General features: G+C 34.4%; 1 protein-coding gene across 1 annotated transcript in view; it reads left to right on the top strand.

Moving 5' to 3' along the window:
- Positions 1–2,332: 2,332 nt before the first annotated feature.
- Positions 2,333–24,720, top strand: part of LOC149575384 (hydroxymethylglutaryl-CoA synthase-like) — a 35,880-nt gene continuing 13,492 nt past the window's right edge. Inside the window, exons 1-5 of the mRNA XM_089815142.1 lie at positions 2,333–2,450; positions 12,310–12,416; positions 18,682–18,814; positions 21,363–21,506; positions 22,137–22,295. Of these exons, the coding sequence (XP_089671268.1) occupies positions 2,379–2,450; positions 12,310–12,416; positions 18,682–18,814; positions 21,363–21,506; positions 22,137–22,295 (615 nt within the window). The 5' untranslated portion in view covers positions 2,333–2,378. The remainder of the gene's footprint in view (positions 2,451–12,309; positions 12,417–18,681; positions 18,815–21,362; positions 21,507–22,136; positions 22,296–24,720) is intronic.

Raw genomic sequence — 24,720 nt, forward strand, 5'->3', positions numbered from 1 at the left:
GTGTGGCTCTATTGAATGTGGTATTCATTTTTGCCTTTAAAATGTAATGAATAATGCTTGATTTATGCTTTGTACGCCGAACAATACTTCATAATGTTGTTAATTTTATGGTCGATTAGTATTTATGCTCGTCCCATTTGGTTGTATTTAATTGTTCAACCTTTTTACCTTGCTCTGTAATTTTAAAATTGCAAAGCAAAAAATTATGGGTGCAATTGATCTTCTTGTAATGCATGTATTGATATTTAATCTGTCTCTATAATTTTTGGTGTACCCCTTTTGTGGCAAAGCATTCTGGCCGATTTTGTGGATGTTTATATAGGCCGATTATGCCATTTTAAGATTCTACCACTGGAGGTTTTGAGGCTAGTATCTCCAAGGATGGGTAGACCAGAGCCCACACCCTTTTGGCCTTCACACTTGGTGTGAAATAGGTGATGTCTTGCTTCTTGTTCAGATCAATTCTAGAATAGGAATAGGGGAATAGGAATAGCTATTCTAGAATAGAAAATGGGGGTATGTATTCCTATTCTCTCTTTGGTTTAGGAAGAATTTGACGAGGAATTGATGGACCCAAAAATTTATGTTTTCTATAATAAATAAAACTAGAATAGGAATACGTATTCCAATTCCACCTATTTAGGTGGAATTGCAAAACCTCATTTTGGGCCAAAATTGGAATACGTATTCCTATTTCCTTTTGTATTCCAATTCTGATTTGATGCATCCAAACAAAGAATTCAAAATTTTAAGAATTTACATATGCCTATTTCGCTTGTATTCCCGCTGCCAAACATGCCCAATAGTATTTGAAAATTCCATTTAAAACCATCGATATTCATTTGCAAATTCCAGTAGAAACCAGAAGAATGGTGATGAAAAAGGCAGGACTAGTGAGCCGAAAAATTGCTTAGCCCTATTGACAGTTGTTGCCATGAGCAGTAGGAAGTTGACACGTACACTGTAAGATGCTATAAAAATTTGACAAAGTCTTCAATAGGTGGACACAAGCACAAACTTCAATCAAGGCGCCAAACAGATGGCATTCATATGTGCCAAAATCTACATTTTGATTACTGGATTTATGACACTCCAATTTATAAGTTATTCTCGCTCTTTTTAGTCGAAAACAAGTTATTCTTTGCTGGCCTTATATAGAATCACTACATTTTTGCATTGAAATGGCAAACCCAAGCTCAGAAGCTATTAATGTGTGCTTTCTCATAAATGGTAAAACTTAACGTATTGTATATGCCGAGTTCAGTAACGAATTTGTTGATTTTCTATTTAGTCTTCTTTCTATGCAATTAGGATTTGTCCTCAATTTACTCAAATTTCAAAGCAATTGGAAAATTGGCTTTATCTCAAATTTATATAGCAGCGTTCAGAAATTGCCCTTTGAATTTATGAGCACAGAGAAATCCGAGCTCCTTGAGCCCAGATTTATAACCAGCTACTATAATAAATCTCTTAGGATTGAAGGTGGAAGTTTAAATTATTACGTCTGCCCTTTTGCAACTTTCCCTGAAGAAGGTTGGTTACCATCCTGACAAAATTCCATTCGTACCCATCTTTGGTTTCGAGGGAGACAACATGATCGAGCGTTCTTCCAACTTGGACTGGTACAAAGGACCCACATTGCTTGATGTGCTGGACTAGGTGAACAAGCCTAAGAGGCCCTCTGACAAAACCCTGCGGTTGCCCCTCCAGGATGTCTACAAGATTGGTACAGTACTGTACCAGTAGGAAGGGTCGAAACTGTTCCATAATTCTCGAGAGCTTAGAATTTTTTCTAATTCTTGAAAAAAAATTAATTTTACCCATGGAAAAAATGTTATTAGCCAATCATAAATTATGAATTGTTAGATGAAAAATAAATTAAAAAATAAAGTGATTTTAAACTTTGAAAAGTAATTAGTTTTGATTTATAAAAATTAATTGTCAACCTCACTAAAAACATTAGTTCCGTGCTTATAGATAGGTAGGGACTAATAATAAAAAAATTATGGGGAAGAACATATTTACTAGATATAAAATCAACAAGTCCGAAGTAATCGGGGTGACGAGCACATGGTTTTGTGACCATTCCACCTAACCAAATTAATGTTTAGTCTTCCCAGGAAGACGTTGGAGCCAGTTGTCACGTGCGCAAAGATTCCTGACGAAGTTAGATTGGTGGTTAGGCCAACTCGAGTTATCTCATTTGGAGCTAAAATATTTAAAGGAAGTACTCCTCACATGATGACAGGGGCAATAAAGTCTATATGTATATCCGACAAGTTCGGAGTGGCCGTCTATAAAGCAGCCAGTGGGTATATTTGTTGTTAAAATCATAGTGAGACGTCAGTGAGTGCCGTTGGTCTTGTTGTTTCAACGGAATGGCGTCGCTTCAGCAGAATGTTGGGATTCTGGCCATGGAGGTCTACTTTCCCACTACATGTGTTCAGCAGGTTTGTAAAGCTTTCTCAGTCCCCTGCCTTTTTCTTTTCCATATTAGTTTCCCACTACATTGGTTGAATTGGGTCCAGGAGCTTGATCGTCATACTGCTTCTTTGCTAATTACTGGTCACCAGCTTGATGCCCATATAGTAGTTGGTTTCGCCTTGCAATGCTTCATTGGTCTTCTATACTAAATCTGAAGTTTAATCAGCCACAGAGCTTTACACGTTTTTGATAGTTCATGCTGTCTGTCATATGGTTAATCATAGAAGTGAAGTAATTAGATTAGAGCTTCTCACATTGTTGAATTAAGGCAACTGAGAAATTACATTTATATACACAAGCGAACAACATGGATCGTTGCTACTCCAAATGCTTTCCGATAGACATTTTTGACGGTTAGGGACAAAAGTTTACTTATTTTTTTTGTCTAGATCAATACTAAAGCCATAGAGGGGACAAATGAAGGTAAATAGGGATTAGGAACAAAACATATGAATGCTTTCAGCATGTCTCTAAGTAATAGGAATCCAATTAGAATCCATGTCATGGGGCTCTGCTTTGTGACCGATCCACTAAACTCCCTGTTATATTGCAAGAAGTACCTACATCCTTATGCTCGGAAAGTTTGGCAAGAGGACTTGAAATTGAGGTAGGGTATTGTTGATGTAGATTTCAGAAGCACCCCTCCACTGAATAAATTTGACAGTCACCTGAACTAAGTAACTATAAGCATGATTTACTATTTTCTTGACATGGAAAAGCTATTGGGGTACATATTTTCTCTGGGCGAGAGAGTTGCAACTTCTTCAGGGATTCTCTAGTTAAATTACACTGCACATCACTTTCACTGATTGTTTTTTTGATATGCACAAGAGTTCAATCTGCGCCTCTTGCCATAATCAATGCGATCTAGCTTGCTACATGCATTCTCGTAGTGATATGGTGGTCATATCGTAACACATTCCATGTCCAGCATGCTGCGAAGCTACCCATATAATCATAAGATTTGGTACTATTTTCTAGAAGTAGTGTTCCTGCAATGCATCTATGTGTAACATAAATTTTTGAGATTCAGCTACATATCTTGAAGTCCATCTACATGAAGAACTCATTTTTTATAACTGTAAATCATCCACTTAGCACTTACTGCATCCAGGTGATGCATAAGGTCAATAATTTTTGGCTACCCACCACTTTTTAGTTTCATACTTCTTGAACAATTTAATTTGCTAATCAAGTTTACTATTACAAGCCCCTTGAGGATAAGAAGAATGAACCTCACAAGACAAAGTTGCTGCTTACAGAAATAGGCTATGAATAACATCGATTGAACTTAATGATATTTTTTTCTAAGTTACCAGGTATTTACTGGTAAAGCCTAGGGCCTTGTATAGGGACAGTTTAGGTTCTTCTTGGCCTTTTGTGAAGGATCCACAGGGAACTCGTGCATCCAAGAAATACACAAGGGTCGTGCCCTAACAAATTTACCAAAATATGTGCATGCATATGAAATAAAATCTGCATTATTTTTCAATTCTCATTATGTCTCTGTATGGATATACCAAGCGTATCTCTTTATTGCCTTTAAATATTTAGAAGCAAAATACAAAATACCCTAGGCTGTGTATGATGCTTATGACGAAGAAATCTGAAAATCTGAATCTTAAATGTCAATTGTCATTTAATCTTCATTGTGTGATGACATTTTGAGACTTCAGTATTTTAATTTTTTGCAATTTATGAATATGGTATACAAGGTATATTGTTTATAATTTTATAATTTTATTGGTAATTATGGATTTATTAGTATCTCTCTTCTTTTCATATTTATAACGTTGATGTTTGAACATGTACACACCAAGATTACCCCAAGTTTTCAGGATGGGTATGACAAGGGATGTGGGGACAAGTTTTTGGGATTAATAATATTTTTTGCAACTTTGGGGTGGACAAAGGGGACGACTATATAACAATAGGGAAAAGTAAAATATGTAGAGAAATTAAAAATATTCATATTCAAACATGGACAAAACATGCACTTATACATAATAGAACCTTAAAATATAAGAAATAGTTGAATTCATATGCCAAATTTGTGTTATTTTGAAAGTTATCAAATTCCCTCTTGAAGTTAAAGTCGATGCCCCCTGGGTGTCTCCTGTGTTCGAGATGTTTCGGGGACAAGGATACCTAAGAAAAAGATAGGGACGTGCCCTTGGGTAACACTGGACAACATACACACATTGATACATACATATATACACATAGATACACATATACATACATACATACACATATTATCATACATACATACATACATACATGTATAGTGGTGGAGAACTTGTGCTCTTGAAAGAGAGGTAATGAGTTCAAATCACACTGGGGGGCAAGGTATGTATGCCTCGTTGTGCATAATTAGGTGCCTTCCACAAGAAGTATGAGGTAGTCCCATATTATAGTAACCAAATTTAAACTCAAAAACAAATGACTGGTATGTTGAACTAGAGAGGCTCCTTTCCTTCCTTTTTTACACACACATATATGTATGTACAAACGAACCCTTACACATGCCCCAGGGAATCTTTTCTGCCATACCCATATCTCATATTCTGATGTAGTGCAAGGCCTAGAGAATCCCCAAAGGAGATGTCCAAGCCCCTATCAATAACCACATAATGAAAACACAACACAAGAAACAAGATCTGATACCAAACTCAACTTCTTTATTCATAAAACAACTAATTACATGCAATATGTTGGGTTGTAGGGCCTTCTCGGTTGCAACCAAATATAAAGCAAGTAATAGTTCTACAAGATCCCTCAAGATCCAACCCAAACCCTAGCTAACCTAGATATGTAACAATAATCTGGTAGAAACCTCAAGCAAGATCTAAACTTGTGCTCACAAGCCACCAAGCATTCTCCTTGTTTCCTAAGCCCACATTTAGCTACTAGCTTTACTCACAAATTTGCAACTCTAGATTCCCAACTTGAATCTTTGATACTCCTCAGTGAATACCTAAACACTACCCAACCTCCTTATTTACTTGCAAGACCACACATTGGCCACCAATAGAATAATCTGGAACCCAAATAACATAACATGTCTTTGTTGGCTAACAACAATCATTAAATGCACATAGGATAAAGAACTAAGACCCCAAATAGGTCCTCACACATCTCACGATCGATCCATGTCACGATCATGTGCAACATGAATTAGATGCACCAAGTCGGCCAATCAAATCTCCCTAGAACACCATTTAGTGAGCCAAATCACCGAGCATCAACAACAACCATTGAGCAAGCCAAGCATCACCAAACATACTAAGCAAGACGTCTACTGAGCTCATACAAGCATAATTGAGTATGAGTTCCACCAAGCAAAATATCAACCGAGCACCTCAAGCATCACTGAGTCCCTTTAGCCACCAAGTTCCTCGGGCAAAACTACAACCAAGAACTCCCTAGTAGTGACCGAGAAACACCTTCTTTAACTGAGTTTTCCAACTCCAAGATCAAAACCACTCCATCATACAAGATTTCCAACTACCCCAAGATTGTCCGGCATCATATTCAATACCCAAACTCAAAAAAAAAAAAACTAAGCCCATGTGAATATTGGCCAAAGAGACTCAAGAAATCATAAATGGTTTTCCAAAATTATAGGCTCAAAACCATGAGCCAAAGACAAGTTAAGATGGTTCCCATTCAATAACTATGCTCCACCTCGACGTGTGATTCCTACAAATAGAATGCACCTTTTGATTAACAAGTTTGAATCCCATGACTAAGTGGACTCAAAAGTAATTCCCAAGCACTCCATATAGTTTTGGTAATATTTGTTATTCACTTCTTATATACACTTATAAATAGTTAGTCAAAATTTAGTAACATCTTACAATTGCCATAAGATTGATGACAGACAATAGAGTGTGCCTACTCTATATGCTCAATATTCCATCCAAGTAGGACACCCTTTTCCACATGGGTACCATATTTACAATATTACAAAATATTAAGCTATTGCAACTAGACTTAGACTCTGAGGTGTATTTTTAAACTTAGTTCCCTATCCAAATTCTCTACCACTTCTTCTTGACATTGTAAGAATTAGATGGGGCACTCAACATGGTGAACTAAATGCTAGGGGTTGATCCCTCTAACCATCTTGCAGCCTTTGAACTTTCCTATGCTTATGGGCTTTGTAAAAGCATTTGGGCATCCATCTATATATACACCTTCTTGATCATAACACTCTTATCCTCTACTTTATCTTGAACTTAATAATGTTGTATTTTAATGTACTTTGTTTGTGCATGAAAGGTAAGGCTCTTAGCAAGTTGATGACACTTTGAGTGTCACACTTAACCATTGTTCTATCTTGCTTCAACTCAATGTGTTGGGTGCCAGTTGACATTATTGTCAACTGGCACTTTGAGTGTCACACTTAACCATTGTTCTATCTTGCTTCAACTCAATGTGTTGGGTGCCAGTTGACATTATTGTCATGCAAGTAACATCGGTTCATCAACAAAGCATGGAGAGTTAAAGGTCAATTTTATGATAGTGGGTCATCAGTTCCACACTTCAAGCTTAACTTAGACTTAGGATGGAATTCCTATGCATATATCTTAATAGGTATTTAAATAAATCAAAATGAACATTCAAACCTAATTGCAATCTTCCTCCAAATAAAATCACTAGATCAAGATAGATAGATTAATAGCCCCTATATAGATGATACAATTGTGAAAGCATGATCCAAATATAGCATATCCACTAAATGCTCATTTAAGAATAATTCCCTAGTTATATCAATAGTCTTGGATGCATAGGAAGGATTAACTAACTAGTAAACTATTGATTTATGTTTTATTTGATGTGAGATTTGTGTATGGTTCTAGAGTGGTTCCTTATCTAGTGGGTAACAATGTCGCAATACATTAAGAGGAATAAAAATAGGAATTAGAAAGTCACAAGCTTTGTATTTGGACATGACAAATGATTGTCAAATTTATAATAGAACATTGTTGATTTATGTTTTGTTTGATGTGAGATTTGTTTATGGCTCTAGAGTGGTTCCTTGTCTAGAGGGTAATAGAGTCGCAACACATTAAGATGAATAAAAATAGGAATTAGACAATCACAAGCTTTGTATTTGGACACGACGACGATCATCAAATTTATAATAGAACATACTTATTACGCTTTAATAGAATTGCATATATTCACGTGCGATATGAAAGCTATTATTACAATACTTGTAGTAGTTTTAAAATGCTGTTACAAACTCATCTCCTTGAGTTACACTCGTGCTAGCAGATGTGGCAACTGAAAATCTCTATCTGCAACTTAGAGACTTTCTTGAATATAAAGCCATTGCTGTGGAGACATTTCACAACAAAAATGACTTGCTATATTAATTTTCTTTGATCTTGGATGCTTGTACCACTTAAAATGAGCAGGGCTAACATCAATGGCTACCCTGCAACTTATTGGTGTATTGAAAGCACAACCAAAAGTGTCCTTTTTAAAAATGAACCAAAAATCTTCCTTTATTATAGCTGCAGCGCATCAAACTCGATCACTGCACTATAGCATTAACAAGATCCACAATCAAGAAGCAATCCCATTTAAAAGAAGTATCCTGGATTTAAAGATAGCATCTGCAGTAAATTCATGTAGTAGGGAAACAATATTTATCATGGTGGGTTGTCATAACCCCACCAAACTAGGTTTGGCAACCCTTACTAAGTACAGATTGCAGTCTTTAGACCTAGGAAATAGCTAGACAATTTAAGGAGCCGACCAAGGTTAACATTCCAACTCAATGTATACGGGCTGACCAAGGAAAGATAATATAATAACATTTCAAAATAAGGTACAACCAGGGTAATATAATCAATAATGAAGAGAATTTATTGTTAAGAGCCACCCAACAAGGTATATAATTCAGCAATTAATTAATAATAAATAAAGAGGCAAGGTAGGGCTCCATAATGAAGAAGTGCATCTCTTTACAAGGAGATAATAAGGAAGAGGTATGACCTTTCCCATGACAATATGTAAATGAGAATCGATTTTGTAGGAAGAGAAGATCAAGTGAAAAAGCAATTTGGAAAATTACAGAATTCAGAAATCAAGGAAATTGAGACACAATATATCTATTAGAAATAAATATTGTCTTCAACAAGGATATTATTTTTGTTAAATTCTTGAACCAGAAATAAAATGAACAAATAGAACAAACCAAGGACAAGAAAATTATAATAACAATTATCCTCAGAAAAACCCTCCTCAATGAGGGAAACAACCCAGCCCACCAAAAATGCCATATCTTTATTTAGAATCTCAGAAGATATTACAAATCAGAGTTTTTCATAGAATCAAATATGATCATGCATTATATCAGAGAAAATACAAAATCTCTGATATAACACACTCATATGAACTGCTTGAGCACATATAAATCAGAATACAAAAATATCTCTCTGCAGGATAAATCAAACCAAACACCTCAGTGCTAATATAATCAGAAAATATTTATCTGTTTCAGATCAGATTGAACAACTTCTATATATATTCCACACCATAAACTTCTGCTTGTATATAATCGAGATCAAAATTGAGAATTTTCTCTAGTCTTCACAACTCAGAAAGCTACATGATATATCTTCTGTATGTCTATCTCAACACATGAATATGATAAAAAAATATTGCACCACAAAAACGGTAGTTTCTTTCCTTGAAACCCATTGGTCTGAATAATTCAAATATAACTCCACACACTTGACTATGTCTAAAGCAGTGATCATATTAATTTACTGCTAGACATTACAAAGTGAATAAAGCAAAAGACATGAAGAAGAGATGAAACAGCATCCGTAAATGCTGAGGTGGACGGTCATCAGAGCTGAATCATTATAATACTTGCCACATCGACACAGCAATAAATACGTAGAATGCCAATATACAAAGCTGAAGAGAGTTTGAAACAAGTTGAATGTGAACTGAATAAAGCCACAAATGGAAATAATAAAAATTTATCTTTAATTTGAGAAGCATGAGCAGAAACAATGAATACTGAGAATAAGGACGGATTTAGGATCAACAACAATAAAAATAGGTAAGCTGATCTCTATTGTAGCTAAAAATCTCAACATTCCCTTTTAGCAAGGCGATCTTTAAAGAACCTTCTCATGACAAGTGGACAAAGCTGCAAACAAAGATAATTGCAGCACAAATCTCATCATATATTTTCTTAATAAAATTGTTATCTCAACGTAACAATATTCACCATAGCTACTCCTAAAGGGTGAAATATAAGAAAAGAACATTCACCATGGCCATTCCTAGAGGGTGAATAACAACTAAGTCATGGAGTCACACACATGATTTCCACCATGTCTACACATGGAGGGTGGAACGAGGGCTTTCACCTCAGACTTTTCCCAGAGAAGAATAAATATCCGCCATGCCTACTCGCATAGGGTGGATCCACCATACCTACTTGCAAAGGGTGGATCTAGGTCTTTCACCTTAGACTTCTCCTAGAGAAGCATGCATTACTACCATGCCTACTGGCAGAGGGTGGAACAAGGTATTTCACCTCGAACTTTCCTGGCAGAGAAGAACTCATTAACAATAAATGAATCATTGGAGCTGCGACTCTCTCAGCAAGATCATCTTTCTCCACAATACCAAGCTTTTCCTGAAAGACTTCACTCTTTGAAGTGGTTTGGTGGGAATGTCTGCAACCTGCTCTTTTGTAGAAATATACTTATGCTCGGTAGCCTTTCTCTGAAGCATATCCCTCAAGTAATAGTATTTAATTTCTACATATTTTGTCCTGTCATGAAACACTGGATTAACTGAAAGCTTCACACAACTTTGATTATCACACATAATCATAGTAAGTGCAGTAAGCTGTCCAAGTAGCCTTTCTCTGAAGCATATCCCTCAAGTAATGGTATTTAATTTCTACATATTTTGTCCTTTCATGAAACACTGGATTAACTGAAAGCTTCACACAATTTTGATTATCACACATAATTGTAGTAAGTTTAGTAAGCTGTCCAAATAAACCAACAAGTAATTTGCAAAGCCACACAACTTCTTTTGCAGCCATACAACCTACAACATACTCTGCTTCAACAATACTCTGAGCCACACAACTTTGTTTCTTGCTGCACTTGGAAACCATTGCTGAACCCAAGCTGAAATAACAACTTGAAATACTCTTCCTGTCAGCGAGTCAGAGAAGCCCTATAGGACCAACTCAACATCTAATGAAAATTTTAATCCATATCCTACTATTCCACAAACATGTTTGGCTGCTACAAGATGAATTTGTTTTGGTTCATACATAAATTGACTCAATGTATTTAGTGCATACCAAATATCAAACCTTGTATTAAGTAAACACATTAAGGAGCCAGCTAGCTGCCTATACATGGTAGGATCAACCAAATTTGAATCAGCTGCATCCTCATATAATTTTTTCAGATCTGCTCCCATAGGAGTAAACTTAGATTTACAATCCGACATACCAAATCTTTTCAAGATATATATTGCATATTTACTTTGACTTAAAATAATTCCATTTGTACTTTTGCCACACCTCAAGCCCAAGGACATAATGCAATAATCGAAGATCTTTCATTTCAAGTTCTGAAGTAATTTCATTCTTACATTTAAGCATAAGATCATCATCACCAATTAGGAATAAATCATCAACATAAAGCACAAGGATCAACACTTTGCTACCATTTGCTTGAAAATACAAATTCGGATCTGCATCATTCTTTTGAAAACCCAAACTTAGGAGATAGTTATCAATTCTCTCATACCAAGCTCGAGGAGCTTGCTTGAGGCCATACAAAGCCCTTTTTATCTTGTACACATGTGATTCTCTATCATGGATTACAAACCCTTCAGGCTGTTCAATGTAAACTTCCTTTTTAACAACTCCATTTAAAAATGTTGTTTTAGCATCCATTTGGTGAAGTTTCCACCCCTTTACTGCTGCAATAGTTATGATTGTTTTAATAGAAGTATAATAAGTTACATGTGCAAAGATTTCCTCATAATCTATGCCTTTGTTTTGTGAAAAACCTCTTGCAACAAATCTAGCCTTATATTTCTCTATGCTACCATCAACACCATGTTTAATTTTAAATAACCTTTAAGAAGAAACCACAAACTTACCTTTTGGTCTTGAACAACATCCTGAACATCATTCTTAAGAATAGACTGATACTCTGCCATCATTGCATCCTTCCATACTTGTTGATCAGAAGCTTCCTCAACACTAGAAGGTTTTGATGCAATTATGTGACTTATTAATGCAATGTAACCAGCAAAATTTTGGGGTCTCTTACTTTCTCTAAAAGTACCATGAGGAGCTGCATAGTTTTCAGTTTCTTCCATAATGTTTCTAGCCGATAAAGGTCTTTTGTTATTGGCTGGAGTAGCACTGGGACCTACTGAAATATCAATGGGATCAGGTGAATAGGTGGATCAACATGAAAATTCTGAATCTGCAATCTTCCGCTGAATCTCTGAAGGTGATTCTGGATCAACCATAACAAAATCTTGATAATTCTCAAAATTTTCTCCCTAATTTTTTAAGTTAGATTCTTTGGATAATTTGCAACCTATAATTTCATCAAATGTGACATCCCTGCTGATTTCAATTTGTTTTTATCCTAGAACATAAATTCTATAATTCATGTTTCTCCTCTAAGTAAAGGAATTAGAAATTTTGATCCATAAACTGCTGAATATGAAAATATCTTGGCCCATTTCAAATAATTTTGTGGCAAAAACATTATTTTATATTCCGTTTTTTTACCCTCATTGCAGGATGCCCTGGAAAATTTTGATGGGGTAAGCAAAGGAAAATATACGATTGGCCTTGGACAGGACTGCATGACTTTCTGCACAGATTTGGAAGATGTAATTTCTATGAGGCATGTGCTGTTTCGATGACACCTTTTAGATCATTTTATATCAATGCTGTAATGAATTTCAAGTTTCTGCTTTGCTTTTGGCTCAGTAATGATGATAGACTTTTTAATTGCTTGCACCTTTTTTCATTGCAAATATCTTTATACGAATTCTAATCCGAAAGTCAAATCGTTTTAGATAATCTCTAATGCACCATATCTTTTTGGTCCTCATATCTGGGTAAGTATTTTAGCTTGTATGTGTTAGAAGTAATGTTTGTTGCCATGTGAATACCTTCACTTTATAAAGCCATTCATTAATGCATTCATGTCAAGTACATAGGTTTCCTTGGTTATTTATTCTGAGAAAGGAGAAGCTTAAAATAGCTGAACGCACATTTTTGTGGGTAACAAGTAGAGCAGCAATATCTATCAATTGTTGCAACTTATAATAATTACAATTGGATTCACTAGTGTAACTGTTAGATGCGAGATGCAACTTACATCTTATTTGGAGCTTTGGGACTTTGCATCTTGTTGCATGCTTGCTCCAGCCAACAACCTGCAAATCACTATCTTTTTCTATATAAGATTGTACTTGAGAAATCAGTGTTGTTGTATTTTCATGCGAAATATCTTCTGACCTATATTTTTCCATTGCAAATATCTTTTGGATTGGAGTCTCTGCTTTGCTTTTGGCTTGTTAATTATGATGGACTTTTTAATTGCTTGCATCTTTTTCCATTGCAAATATCTTTATATGAATTCTAATCCGAAAGTCAAATCGTTTTCGATAATCTCTAATGCACCATATCTTTTCTATCTTCATTTCTGGGTTAGTATTTTAGCTTGCATGTTTAAGAAGTAATATTCGGTGTTGTTGTATTTTTATGCGAAATATCTTCTGACCTATATTTTTCCATTGCAAATATCTTTTGGATTGGAGTCTCTACTTTGCTTTTGGCTTGGTAATTATGATAGACTTTTTAATTGCTTGCATCTTTTTCCATTGCAAATATCTTTATATGAATTCTAATCCGAAAGTCAAATCGTTTTAGATAATCTCTAATGCACCATATCTTTTCGATCTTCATTTCTGGGTGAGTATTTTGGCTTGCATGTTTAAGAAGTAATATTTGTTGCCACATGAATACCTTCACTTTATAAAGTCATTCATTAATGCTTTCAAGTCAAGGACAAAGGTTTCCTTGGTTATTTATTCTGAGAAAGGAGAAGCTTAAAATAGCTGAACACACATTTTTGTGGGTAACAAGAGAGCAGCAATATCTATCAGTTCTTGTAACTTATATTCAATCGGATTCACTAGATGCGAGATGCAACTTACATCTTACTTGGAGCTTTGGGACTTTGCATCTTGTTGCATGCTTGCTCCAGCCAACAACCTGCAAATCACTATCTTTTTCTATATAAGATTGTACATGAGAAGTCAGTGTTGTATTTTTATGCGAAAGATCTTCTGACCTATAGTTAAGGAATTTCAATTGAAGAATAGCTATGCATGAAAGTTGAGTTCCTTTGAAGAAATGGGTGGTAAATTTTAAACTGTTATAATATTATATGCTCATCCAGTCCTTGTTGCCTTTAATTTTAGCTTCTGTTATCAGTTGATAACTAGACTGTCAGAAAACTTTTGAGTGTTCGTTGAAGGCTTTTTGTTTTTGAAATTTTATCACCAAGGTATCCAGTATTAATAGGAGGAGAGTCTTGGAGGATTCAAGTGGTGTTTAACTTTATTCAATATAGATACAAAGTTGTCTCTGGATTTGATTGTGTACAAGATTTTTGCATCCAGAAACCTTGTACACAATCGACTCGAGAAATAGTTTTCTCTGTATTTGAATATAAATCTAATAGTTTGTGGGTTACAATTACTACAAAATAATCTGGCTTTTACAGGAAAATTTGGTTTCTTGTAATGAAAAGTTGAACATTTGAGAAAATGCATTATTGCATTTATATAAATTTCATTTCCCTGGCTATTTAGTAATGTTATTGCCATAGTGTGTGTGTGTGATGATGACAGCATTCTCTTTTCTACTTTACTTTATTTCACGTCACTCAGTGAAATTGAATTGGCTTTGGTTCTTCATGTTGGTTGAATTTTCATCTTGTGTGAGACAATGCATGAAAGCAGCATAATTAAAAAGTCATGAGAATCAGAGAACATGAATTTTTACCCCTGCATGTTTGTTATAACTTATTATCAAATGCTTTCTTTTCAAGCAAAATCAAATTCAATTATTTAGAGGGTTTGGTTGAGAAGCTTACATGCCTGAGCTACTGTCAAGATATGTAGTAAAGATTGAACACATGGCTGTCACATGCTAGGTGTATACTTCTGGCTTCAAGGACTTAAAAAAATCCTGCACTTTCTCACCACTCAAATGATTTTCCACCATTGGACAAAGTTTGGTTGAGAATTTAATGCCAAAGATGTGGTCAAGATATGTGCTATTAGCATACAGTTACACATCTCTATAGCTTCCATGTTGCTTCCAAATGTCACATGCATAGTTATCTAGTTGGCTAAACTTGGTTACAGTGAATAAAATCCTCAATGTGTTCTATTTAGTTTACCAGGTTTACAAATTCCAATTTGTTTAGGGGGTCAATTGTTTTTCGAAATGTGGAAACAAGATTTATACAGGAAATGGACAAAATCCAGCTGGTCTGAAAATTCCAGGTCTGGCCAGATTGAACCTAATCAATCTGGATATGGTAATTATGAATTTAGATTAGCCATAGCTGTTCACAATTTTTGTAGCGATGAAGGTTTAGAAACCTAACAAATGTCAAGAAATGTGTGAAAATGATTTGTTCAGATTCTCAGATTGTAGACCCAGCCATAAATAAAATTATCTTTCCATTTTCAATGAAGTGGATTAGACAGAAAGAAAATGAATTGAAGAAAAAACGCAATTTGTGATAGGTAAAATTTTATGATGCTAGTGTTCCATTATTTAAAACCATTTTCCAAACCTCTTATAAACTTTTAAAACCCTGAAATTTTGGCGAACCTTTTCCTGTCTCGAAGCTGTAAATAATTTGACATATTAACTATGTCATTTGTTTTGAGAAGGGTTATAATAATACATATGTATGTTCTCTCTAAATGGTATACGTCTATGGTTTTACAATATAGTGAGAAATTAATATTTATGAGACAATGTTCTGTTCAACACTCTCAGCGTTCCAAGATGATGTTGAAGAAAAATTAGTTGGGTTTTTTGTTTTCATTGTCGCTGTTTAGTTGCTCTTCTGCTTTTAAGTAGCTCTCCTGTTTCTTGCTTTCAAAACATGTTTAGCAAGCTGTTGGTTATAAACAAATATTGTACAAAATGTGATGAATGGTACATGTAATATTTCATCTGATCTCTTTTGCAATCATAAAATATCTTCAATTTTGCTCTAAAAATGTGAGTGCTTAGCATCTGATATTTGTTCTTAATGAACAATTAAGAAATGCTCAAGTCTCTGTGTAAAAAATCTCATCAAGCAATAGAAACACATGCAATTTCTTTTGTTGACAATAAAACCTGTCTCTGAAACATGAAAACATAATTGCATTTAAGAACTAGCCGACAACATCAACATCTCTGAAAAAGTGTCAGCAAATTAGAAATTAAGTGAGAAGAAGCTAAAAATTATTTTAGAATTCAAAGTTTGGTGTAGTTTGTGATATGATTTCAGCTTTCAAAAACTCATGGAGCATGATAATCATTACACTGACAAGCATAACTACAATGACAGCAAGGGGTGGAGGGTGTGCTGCTGATCAGCACAAAGGTGCTGCCCCGGCCTGTATTTGGAGAGAAGCATGGTTCAACATGGATGCACTGCAAGATACGCTTTTGATGGTTCACCATAATGCCTAGTGGTGGTGGGGTGTAGTAGCACGACAGGGTTAACGAAAACTATGACAGCCAACATAAAATAATAATAATAATTAATGCCGATAGGCATTTTACAATGGCAGAATGGGGGAGTGAGATGGTGTGAGCGTGTTAATGTTAACTTTTACTCTTCTAGGTTAAATTTGACAACCATTTACATGTCAAAAGTTTAAATCTTATCATAAATAGAATATACTTAAAAAATAATTTAATAAATACCACATTAAATATCCGTATAAATTATAATATTTGGAGATATAAATCATCCATTTTTTAAGAAATAAAAATAAAAAGCTTAGTTAGTAAAAAAACTAAATAAATGGAGATAAAGGAAATATAAATATTTTTAGATGTAGTAAATTAAATTATAGTTATTTTGTAGTGGATATCTATCGGCATTTCTTTAGATAGATTTATTTAAGATATCTATACTAGTAATAGTAAAAGCTAAAACACAAGTCGCTTATCTTTAAAATAAAACTAAAAGTATAAAATAGCTGTTATTTAAATAAAATAGAATAGAATATCAATAAATCTTAAGTAAATAAACTAACTATAAAATAACTGTTTAAGTAAAAAAAAACAAAAAAAAACTTTGAAATGTAAATATAAATATCACTTAAAAGTTTGATTGAAGTAATTTATCTTTTCAAAACAACTTTTTCAACTATTTTTTGAATTATAATTGAATAATAAAATAGGTCTTCCATAAAATATAAAGTAAACAATGTTATTTTTTTCTTAATATAAAAGTTAAATAAATAATTCTTTCAAAATATTATCATCTATTTACGAAGTATATTACTTATCACATTTTTTTTATTTGAAGTAGTACTGGGATGGGTGATCTCCCGGGAAGTCTCGGTGCTTCACCCCTGTGAGCATCACCTAGATCCAATGAGTGCTAAGTGTTCCATTTATTCTCATGAGAGATGGATTCATGTTGAATCACTACTCATGAAACATGGGTCAATGAGTTTGACTCAAAATCACATAGTTAAATCCTGATAGCAGTATCACAATTTGACTTGCTGTGAAAATGATCTCCTACTTATCAATTGATGAGCTGAAGGGGCTTTCTAATGGATGGTTCATAAGGCACAACACTTGGTGAAGGTTTTGCAAATGGGGTTGCAAGCTTTGGGTTTAACCATGGAGGAAACTCTGTAGTTAAGCGCGCTTAGGCTGGAGTAGTACTGGGATGGGTGACCTCCTGGGAAGTCCCGGTGCTTCACCCTTGTGAGCATCACCTAGATCCAATGAATGCTAAGTGTTCCATTTATTCTCATGAGAGATGGATTCATGTTGAATCACTACTCATGAAACACGGGTCAAAATGAGTTTGACTCAAAATCACACAGTTAAATCTTGATAGCAATATCACAATTATTTACTATTTTATTTATCAAAATACAAAACTATTTGAATAATATCTTTCGTTACTATTTTTATTAAAATGGTAAGTAATAATTCTTCCAATAAATAAAGAAGGAACAATGTAAATAAATAATAATAATCTAAAATGGTTCTAAACTAAACCTAACATATCTATCTTTAAGAAGATCTATTTAAAAAATGTCTAGAGATATCACTTTTGGCTTGATATTCCACTTTAATAAACAATTCATTCAAAATTAGGTGCCTTGAGAATGATATCTTGAGGCATCTTATACATAGATTTTTCTAATGATTATGCTTGTATTTACTGCCCCAAAATTTATTTCGAACTTGTATGGTACATTGGAACTTGATAATTTTCTGTGTAATCAATAACGACTTAAAAGTTGGGCACATGGTTTTGTGTGGTCATGTGAGAAATTCTTGACAAAGGATGGGTTGAAATCAATATCCATGTGTGCAAAATATGCAACTTCATCTTTTATCTTGTGACTATACACTTACATTGCTTCTTTAAGTTGCTGGGGTTGTGGTTCTCCGTAATCAGTGATTTATACAAAGGTAAATGAATAACAATGGTTAGGGTTGAATCAATTTCTGTGCATATAATATACAAGATATCATTTATTAGATGAATAATGTTTGTGTTGCTCATTCAAGTTGTGGTGACTGTCCACTTCGTTGTGTAAAAATGACAAATATTTTATCCATTTCCTATTTACTTTGCAAAGTTCAGAGGTATTGTGATAACTATGAATGTTTAATGTTCTAAGATATAAAAAACCATATAACTGATCAGTCGTCATTCCTTTCAGAAAGTGTTTTGGTGCCACATGGTTTGCTTCCTCTTGTTTATTGCACTAACTATACTTCATTTATGGAAGGGAAATTATCCCATGCATTTTTTGAATTTCATATTGTCATTACTTTTAAAATTATGATTTCATGAGCTAATTCTTCTAACGAATTCCTTGCAGCTTGACAGTTGTAACATCCCTTTTGGAAAAGTATGCCATCGATCCAAAACAAATTGGTCGCCTGGAAGTTGGCAGTGAAACTGTTATTGACAAAAGCAAATCAATAAAAACTTGGTTGATGTGTATTTTTGAGGTTCTTTCTCTTCAGAAAACTGATTTCTCAAATTGCAGATTTGTTATCTTGAAATTCATTCTAGTTACAAGTCCCTGTGTTGTTTGATATGCTCAATAATTTGTTGAGTTGTATGTTTAAAAATAAAATTTCCTTTCATTTGTTTTAATTTGGAATATTTACATTAATTCAAGTCCAAGACATTCAATTTTTCAAATCTATGCTCCATGAAGTTTCGGGGACGGGGACGTGTTTCTGGTACTGGAACAGTTCAAAGCCAAATTTTAGGGGATGGCAGGGGACAACTATTAAAAAAATAAGGGATTTTTATTTTTATTTTTATATAGACAGAGAGAATTAAAAAATGCAGAAAATAACATAGTCAAACCATTCACCATAGACACTTTAGAAGCTCAGTATAATGAATACATAGCAAAGTAACAAGATTCATTTACTTTCATTTTAAAAATATGGTGTACATATAGCAAAGTTGCCCAAAGGCTCCAAGTTTCATGCATGAGATCAAAATTATATTAAGAGAAGTCCAACTAAAATACTAAACAGTAAACAATAATGTAGAAACAGTCAACTATATAATCATATGTCCATAATAATCAAAATCAATAAATTAATAATGTATCTGCAAATGATATATGCCAAATATATGGCTGTACTTAAGGAATCTAAATCAAGTTCATAGGGTTTGGCATTCTTTGATTGACTCTAATACCCACATGGGGCCACGTCCATTAGAAAAATTAGAAAAAACTCTTTTTTTAAACCAGTCAACATTTTTGCCTGCTCAGAAAAAGAGGATGGATTTGAGTATGGGGGACAGTTGAGCCGTCCCCCAACCATCCCTGGTACCTAAATCTGTTCCTGAGTTTCCGAACCTTTCCAGCTTGGTATTTCTGAAACGCCCCCAATTTGGGGCCGAAAAGGGGATGTTGAAATTGCTTCCTCACTTCCCCATTTCGTACGTAGGACGGGAATGAGGGTTCCAAGGTAGGGGACGTGTCCCCATGGAACACAGATTAAGATTTGTCCAATATAGACTGGTCTATGATATAAATTATGTCTGATTGGTTGGCATTGCAATGTAGTCAAAGCAAACAGTTATTTGTTATTGTACTGCTGCAGCTTTCCTGTGTAAAGGGGCTTAAGTGGTTTGCAACCAAACAATTTGCTTCTTTAGGTTTTATTGAACATTTCATCTTTTGCTCAATTTTGATAAAAGAATTTATTCTGCACAGCTTCTACACCACCCTAAAGTTGTTTGCTATTCAAAATTCCAAACATATTATCTGCAAGTGTGCAGCAAGGCTAATACAGGTCTTCTCAATATTGGAGCTTATATAATGCAATCCCAGCTAAATTTGGAAAATAAAAAAAATCTATTTGATATCTTCTAAACTTGGTCTGCTGGTACCCAGCAAAGCTAATTTGGATCTTTAGTCATTATTAAATATTTGAATGTAATAGCAGCCAATGTTGAATAAATGAAAGCGAAGACTTCTTGATATCCATGTGAGCTGTTACCCTTGTCAAATAATAATAATAGCTTCAAAGAAATAATTTCGTATAAAGATACAATATAGACCAAGACAAACTCTTTTATTTTTATTTTTCTTGAAACATTCTGACTTTTCTTTTCCAAGCCCATGCCTTCTTTTGTTTTATCTTTAGTTAAGATAAAGAAAATGAAACCTGACATGCTTTGTTTTCCGATCCTAACTTTCTGAGCTGTTACAATTTTTTATTTGGTATTCTGTTGTAATGGTCTTGGAATTAAGCTAGACAATTGTGATTTTCATTGTATTACATTCTGAAAACAAAATCAACCATAACATTTCATCTTTGTTACACTGACATGTCACCTTTGGCACACTGTCATTTGTCCTTTGTTATTATCTTAAATCTTAAGCTCAGTTGTTAAATTCACCAGACTGATTAGAGCTTGCTCGAGCAACAACTGCATTTGGATCATACAGGGTTTAGATTTTTATGAACATAAGACTTGGTCAAAGCTTTAATCAGTGACATTTTGTGTTAGAATTATCTTAAGCAATCAGTTTTAGGGTCTCCTTGGGCTGCACTTTCAACCCCCATCACTCCGCCACCCAAGCCCCTCCCATCAACTATGATTTCAAAGAATAATCTCTTATCCATGATAATTAATCACCATAGATAATCTGCATTCTCATTACTGGATAAATGATAAATCTCTTCATCTCATATTCTTTACTGTTTCTGTATCTTCTTTGTGGCCTTGAGTTTGTCATAAAAGAGATATTTGAATCTTATCTGATTTGAGAGCTTAAACACTACAGAGGTGTATACCAAGTTTGTTTTGAGTATTTATAAACTTTGAATTGTTTATTGTTGTTAGCTTTGGTTTCAAACTTCATCATATCATTGTTATGGCATACTTTTGTGGCAGAAGAAAGATGTAAATCTTGCACGATTGAGCTTGTATACTACAAAATCAAATACTTGCTTTCTCACAATCATAGGGTTTGTCATGCCTTAGTTATTGTGCTAAAGAGTATCGTTCTTTGTAATTGAACAGAAATTTGGAAATACTGAAATTGAAGGCGTGGACTCAACAAATGCATGCTATGGTGGAACTGCAGCTTTATTTAACTGTATTAACTGGGTTGAAAGCAATTCATGGGATGGACGCTATGGTCTTGTTGTAGCTACAGATAGTGCAGTATGCTCTTTTATCTATACCATGAATATACTTCCTTTGAAAAATTGTTCTTCTTAGTGGAGCACTTTTGTAATGGTGTATTTTTTGTGGATTTTATGTATACCTGTGCCTGATTTGAGATATTTTAAGCGCAAAACTAATCAAGTGCATCTAATGTCGAATTTCTTAGATTTTAGAGTGTTCAGATATTTTCAAAAGTATTTACCCCTTTCCTTCCTCTGAACGACGTCTTACCATAGGTTTCTGTACTTGATGTTAAAATAGAGAGATGATTCCATCTGAATTATAAGAGTGCCTGTGTCTTTGTTTTGACTTTTGGGGAATATAGTGAAATATTTACTGGTTCCTTTGTTAAATTATCTTTTACATCAAATAAGAATTTTGGGGAATTATTTTGGAAATAAATATATTTTTTAGTATATATCTACTATTATCAATATATTTTCCTGTTTTTTGCATGTACTTCAAAAGAAGGGAGTTTCAGTTTATTCTTCACTTTCAGTAATGCGACTACTAAAGAAAATTTAAATTAAAGTATATCATGTGAATCTTCTCAACAGGTTTCAGTAATTGTTCTGTATATATTAGCAATTACTTTTGTTATTTAATGACATTCTTTTCTTATTGAAGGTTTATGCTGAAGGGCCAGCTCGGCCTACAGGTGGAGCAGCTGCTATTGCTATGTTAATAGGGCCCAATGCTCCGATAGCAATTGAGAAAAATTACAGGGGAACACACATGGCTCATGCATATGACTTTTATAAGCCCGATCTTGCCAGCGAGTATCCGGTTAGCTCCTCTTGTTCCTATGGTCTTGACTCATGACCATATATAATAGTTCATGCTTTTGTACATTCTATATTGTTGTTGCTTGCTCTACTCAATTATTTTTTCCTGGCTCATATCAGTGTAAACCCAGCTTGCTTGTTCTTCTGCTCCCCAGTCAAACTCGCCACTACTTATCTGTTGATATTATGGCTATAGGTATTTTAGAAAAACTATATTTATGTTCCTGTTTTATATTTAAGTTCATTTCAGAGTACTAAAAATCAGCTACTTCCAGATTATGCATTAAAGTAAAAATATAGTGCAATATAAAGCCATGGTTAATCATTGTAAGTTTTGACTTCTCTTCTTTTGAATCCTGAGTTTAGGAAGCAATTTGTCTCTTTCCTGAGTTTTTGGAGTCAAAGCTAAAAGGAAAACCTCATCAGAACTATAAAGATTAAACCATCCATGGATTCAGCAAGGGAACTAAGTGCAAATCTGAGCAACTTTATAGCAAACAAAGTAATATATGGTCACACTGACTGTGTACTGTTGTACATTGGCATAGGGCCAACATAAAAAGTTATCTCACCTTGAGTAACAAACTTTCAATTGTATTGTCTTTGGTTTTCTGTTTCTGATGTTTGAAATTTTGAATAAATCCCAATGTGCCCTCCTGAACTGAGCATGTGAAGTTTGAAAAGGACCCTTAAAGAAGAATCTAATATCCAGCTAAGTGTTATTTCAAAGCTTAGCTCTACAGAAAAGATTGTGATTATAGATATGCATGTAAATTTGTCTTATGAAGTGTTATGTTTATCATCAAGCACATGCCTTTCTTTTCTCAGACAACAACCATCATTGCTGAAGATGTTTTTGATCAGCAGAATCTTTGTGAAGCTGGGGCCTCTAATTCATTTATGGTGCACCAATTTGATGATCCTAATGTGCTTAGCAATATAGATAGTTTGCGAATTGTTCAGACAAAGAGGCTATAGCTTGCAGTCTTAGATCATTTTATTCCCCAAGGAAATATAGGTTTTCAATGGTGCTGCTTGTGGACAAGAGAAACTGTCTGACCCACTTGCACCATAATTATTTAGCTTTTCCAATTTGTATAGGTTAAAGAAATGCATCAAATTTTCTACCCTTACATATAGCTCACAGAATCCAAATCACAAGGATTACAATACAATCTATAGATTTTAAAGTAGAAGCACCTCCTCTTATCCATTCCTTGGGATTGAGCATGCATGTGAACCCATGTTTGGGGATGATTTTAAAGATTTTTTCTATGGTCCATGGAGTTTCTGGGATGGGGATGTTTTAGGGGACGGGGACATATTTCCGCTACGGGTACAGATTAAAGCCAAAGTGTAGGGGACGGGGCATCAGGGGACAGCTATTAAAATAATAGGAGACTTTTTTTTTATATAGAGCAAGAATTCAAATATGCCTTTCATTGTAAAAATATGTTGTACATAAAGCAAAAATACCCAAAGGCTTCAAGTTTCATGCAGGAAATGACATAAAATATTGAAATGTAAACAATGGACATTCTATTATAACTAAAATACTTATCAGTGAACAACAACATAGAAGTCTGACTGCATAATCAGCTGTCCGTAATAATATTAAAATGTAAATACCATAGCTAACTGCTAAACAATATACATAGGAGCTTAATATATAGCTGCCCATAATCAGTAGGTGGTATTTCTAAGAGTCTAAATTCAATGCCATAGCCTCCTCGTTCACTATAGTTCACTTCTTGACCTGTTGCTCCTCTTGCTTCTCTTCTCCTTTGCAAATGTGAAAATGAATTTCTTTTTTTATTTTTCGGTTATTTTATGCTTGGATTAGGTTTTGGTATTGTTAAATGTGGTTCAGGTGTCTTTGGGGACAAATCAGCCTTGTTTTTTAAATTTAAAAATGTCTTATTTTTTAACATTAGCAGTTCAAAAATGGCTTGACCCATAGGGAACGACTAGAAGTCCCCGTGACGGGTAGGGACTTAACTCATCCCCTAGCCATCCTAGATACTTCTACCCATCCCCCTGTACCCTGCTGCTCTCAAAGTGCCATTTTGGAAATGTTACCTTTTTTGAGGAAAAGGAATCAAATTTGGGGACGAGAAATTCCTGTCCTGTCCCCATGTCCCTGTACCATCCCTGGGGCAGGAGCGGGGAGAATTTAGCAAGGAAGCGTCCCCATGGAGCATAGGATGTCATATGTCAGTATCTGTGCTACACAAAGCATAACCTATAAAAATTGGCTAGCTCAATAAGGCTAGCAACTCGTGGTAGATGGATACAACGATTGAATTATTTGGCAAAAAGTTCAAACAATTAAGGGGCTGTCTAGAATCATAGAAGCTTGGAGTAATATATATGTATACTTATATGTGTGTTAGTGTGTATAAACTCTATATATATAGATGCAATTG

The sequence above is a fragment of the Cupressus sempervirens genome, chromosome 2, assembly GCF_028749045.1.
Source record: "Cupressus sempervirens isolate cs-2001-9-10 chromosome 2, ASM2874904v1, whole genome shotgun sequence".
Lineage (NCBI taxonomy): Eukaryota > Viridiplantae > Streptophyta > Pinopsida > Cupressales > Cupressaceae > Cupressus > Cupressus sempervirens.